This window comes from Panthera pardus, unplaced genomic scaffold, assembly GCF_024362965.1.
Source record: "Panthera pardus isolate Hobbes unplaced genomic scaffold, ASM2436296v1 HiC_scaffold_12, whole genome shotgun sequence".
Taxonomy (NCBI): domain Eukaryota; kingdom Metazoa; phylum Chordata; class Mammalia; order Carnivora; family Felidae; genus Panthera; species Panthera pardus.
This window is the reverse complement of record NW_026526677.1, coordinates 55282615-55284951: the sequence shown is the minus strand read 5'-3', so window position 1 is coordinate 55284951 and position 2337 is coordinate 55282615. Positions and strand designations below refer to the sequence as shown.

At 48.6% G+C, this 2337-nt stretch overlaps 1 protein-coding gene across 1 annotated transcript; it reads right to left on the bottom strand.

Moving 5' to 3' along the window:
• Positions 1-993: 993 nt before the first annotated feature.
• On the bottom strand, positions 994-1955 carry LOC109267034 (olfactory receptor 52K1-like). Its single transcript, XM_053900626.1, is given in 3 exon segments — positions 994-1473; positions 1475-1876; positions 1878-1955. Coding segments are annotated over 3 exon segments (960 nt in total).
• Between the last annotated feature and the right edge of the window lie 382 nt (positions 1956-2337).

The window sequence follows — 2337 nt, the reverse complement described above, 5'->3', positions numbered from 1 at the left end:
CTTGTTTCTGTCTTCCACTCCTCATTTCTGCTGTTACCAGTCAGGCCCAGGCCACCGTCAGGTCCAGGCCACCGTCATCTCCAGTATCCCAGCCTCCAGGCTTGTGTCTTTCTGATCCACATTCTACTAGGGCTGCAGAGCCATCGTTCCAAAACACAGGTAGGATCTTGCCATTTTGCTGCTTTGGACTCTTTAAATGGCTAAATACTGCATGGAGTAAGCACTCAAACTCCTTATCACAACAGATGAGGCCTTCTATCACTTGGCCTCTGCTTATGCATTCAGCCTCCTTCCCTGCCAGGCCCCCACCTGTCCCTGTGCCAGGGAAACTGGGCCTGGCTGGGAGTTTCCCACTCAGCCATGTACCCGTGCCTCTGTGCCTTTGCCTACCATGCTGTTATGGCCTGGAATTCTTTTTCTTCTATCTCCTTCCTCTTCAGTAAACACCTTATCTTGTCTTTCAAACATAACTCAAATTGACCTTCTCTGTGAAGTGTTCTGTCTTAGTAATTGTCTTCCTCTATGTTCCCACAGAGTTTTGTGCATAAAGGTATTATTGAACATTACCTGTCTTTATAGTTTGGAAGCTTTATAGACTAGAGCCTCCTTCAGGGAGGAGACCAGTTTCTTTTTCTTTGCAATCATGGGGCTAGCATGATGTATGTAAAATAGATGTTTGATGAATGAATGTGAGAATGCATGAATATCACATGCAGAAAGAAGGGGAGAAAATTTAGAAGCTAGAGACAGAAGCTTCCTTTGGAGTTGGTTACTGTATAATTCTGGATGAGTAGCTATTTTCAGAAAATGGATAAAATACTTTCAAAGATGAATGCAGATAGTCAAAGCCAAAATACAGCAGGGATGACTCATTTGCACATATACCCACTTGATAGTGAGAGTACTTGTAGGACCTATAAGTCCCAAAGAGTCAGGTGGGAAGCTCTCTGTGTGTGGGCAGGGGCTGGGCCCTCTGCCCAGCTACTAGAGGGGCTAGTAGCTCTGCCTTTTGGAACAGAGTTGGAACAGAGTTGCCAGGTGCTGCCTGATTTCCTTGGTCCCGGCCCCGTAGATGACAGGGTTAACCAGACATGGGAGCAGCAGGTAGAGGGCGCTGAGTGAGTTGTGCATGGCCGGGGAGGCCGTGGGAGCCACACGGTAGATGATGGATGAGGACATGGTGGAAGAATAGACAGTGAAGATGACCAGCAGGTGGGAGCCACAGGTGTTCAGGGCCTTGGAATTTGCTCTGCCTGATGAAATCCAGAAGGCAGCATGGATAATGTGAGAGTAGGAGGCTCCAAGTAGCAGCATGTCCAGGACTCTGTTGAAGATGTGGACAGTGAGACCCACAGACTTGTTCGGGGAGATGTCCCCACTGGAGAGCTTCATGAGGGCCATGTGCTCACAGGCAAAGTGGTGGATCAGGTCTGAGCAGCAGAAGTGAACCTGGGAGACAAGCCCCACGAGGGGGGGCAACAATGCAAGTGTTCCTGGCAGCTGCCGCCCCCACCAGGCCAGCCAGCAACTGACCCATCACTATCTCAGGGTAGCACAGAGGGTAGCATATGGCAATGTAGCAGTCCAGGGCCATGACCAGGAGGATGTTGCAGTCAAAGACAATGGAGAAGTAGATGCAGAACATCTGGAGTAGACAGCAAGGCAGGGAGATGCGGTTGAAGTGGGTAGAGAAGCTGAACAGCATGGTGGGCATCACAGTGGCGGCAACACAGATGCTGACAGCCAGAAGGGAAATGAGCAGGTATATGGGCTGGTGCAGGCTCTGCTGGGCCACCACCATGTGAGTGACCAGGGCATTGGCAGAGATGATCACCAGGTAGAGGCTGAGGAAGGGCAGCACCAGAAGGGCGCGAGTGCTCCTGCAGCCCAGGGAAGCCCACCCAGAGGAAGCTGGTGTAGGACCCGTTGGAGCTGCTGTTGCTCCATGCCAACATCTTCCTTGGGAAGCAGAATGGTCTGGGAGCAGGATGGTCTGGTTTCCGTACCTTGACCCCTACTAGGGCCCGCCCCACCTTCACCAGGCTTTGGTCTTCATGAGTCAATAGTCCTGGAGAAAAAAATGAGAAGCTAAGGGTCATAATTTAATGACATATGAACCTTTCAATAAGTTTTTGCATTTCAAATATATTTCTCAGGGTAGATTTCGGATGTAGGATTATTGGGTCAAACAATCTGAACATTTTTGAGCATGCCAAGTAGATTTCTGAGAAAGCTGTATCAGTCTCATGTCTAAGTCACTGGTGCTAGTATTAAATTAATATGATTTAATAATTTTTATTTTAGTAATTTGATGATTGAAAAATACTATCTCATTGT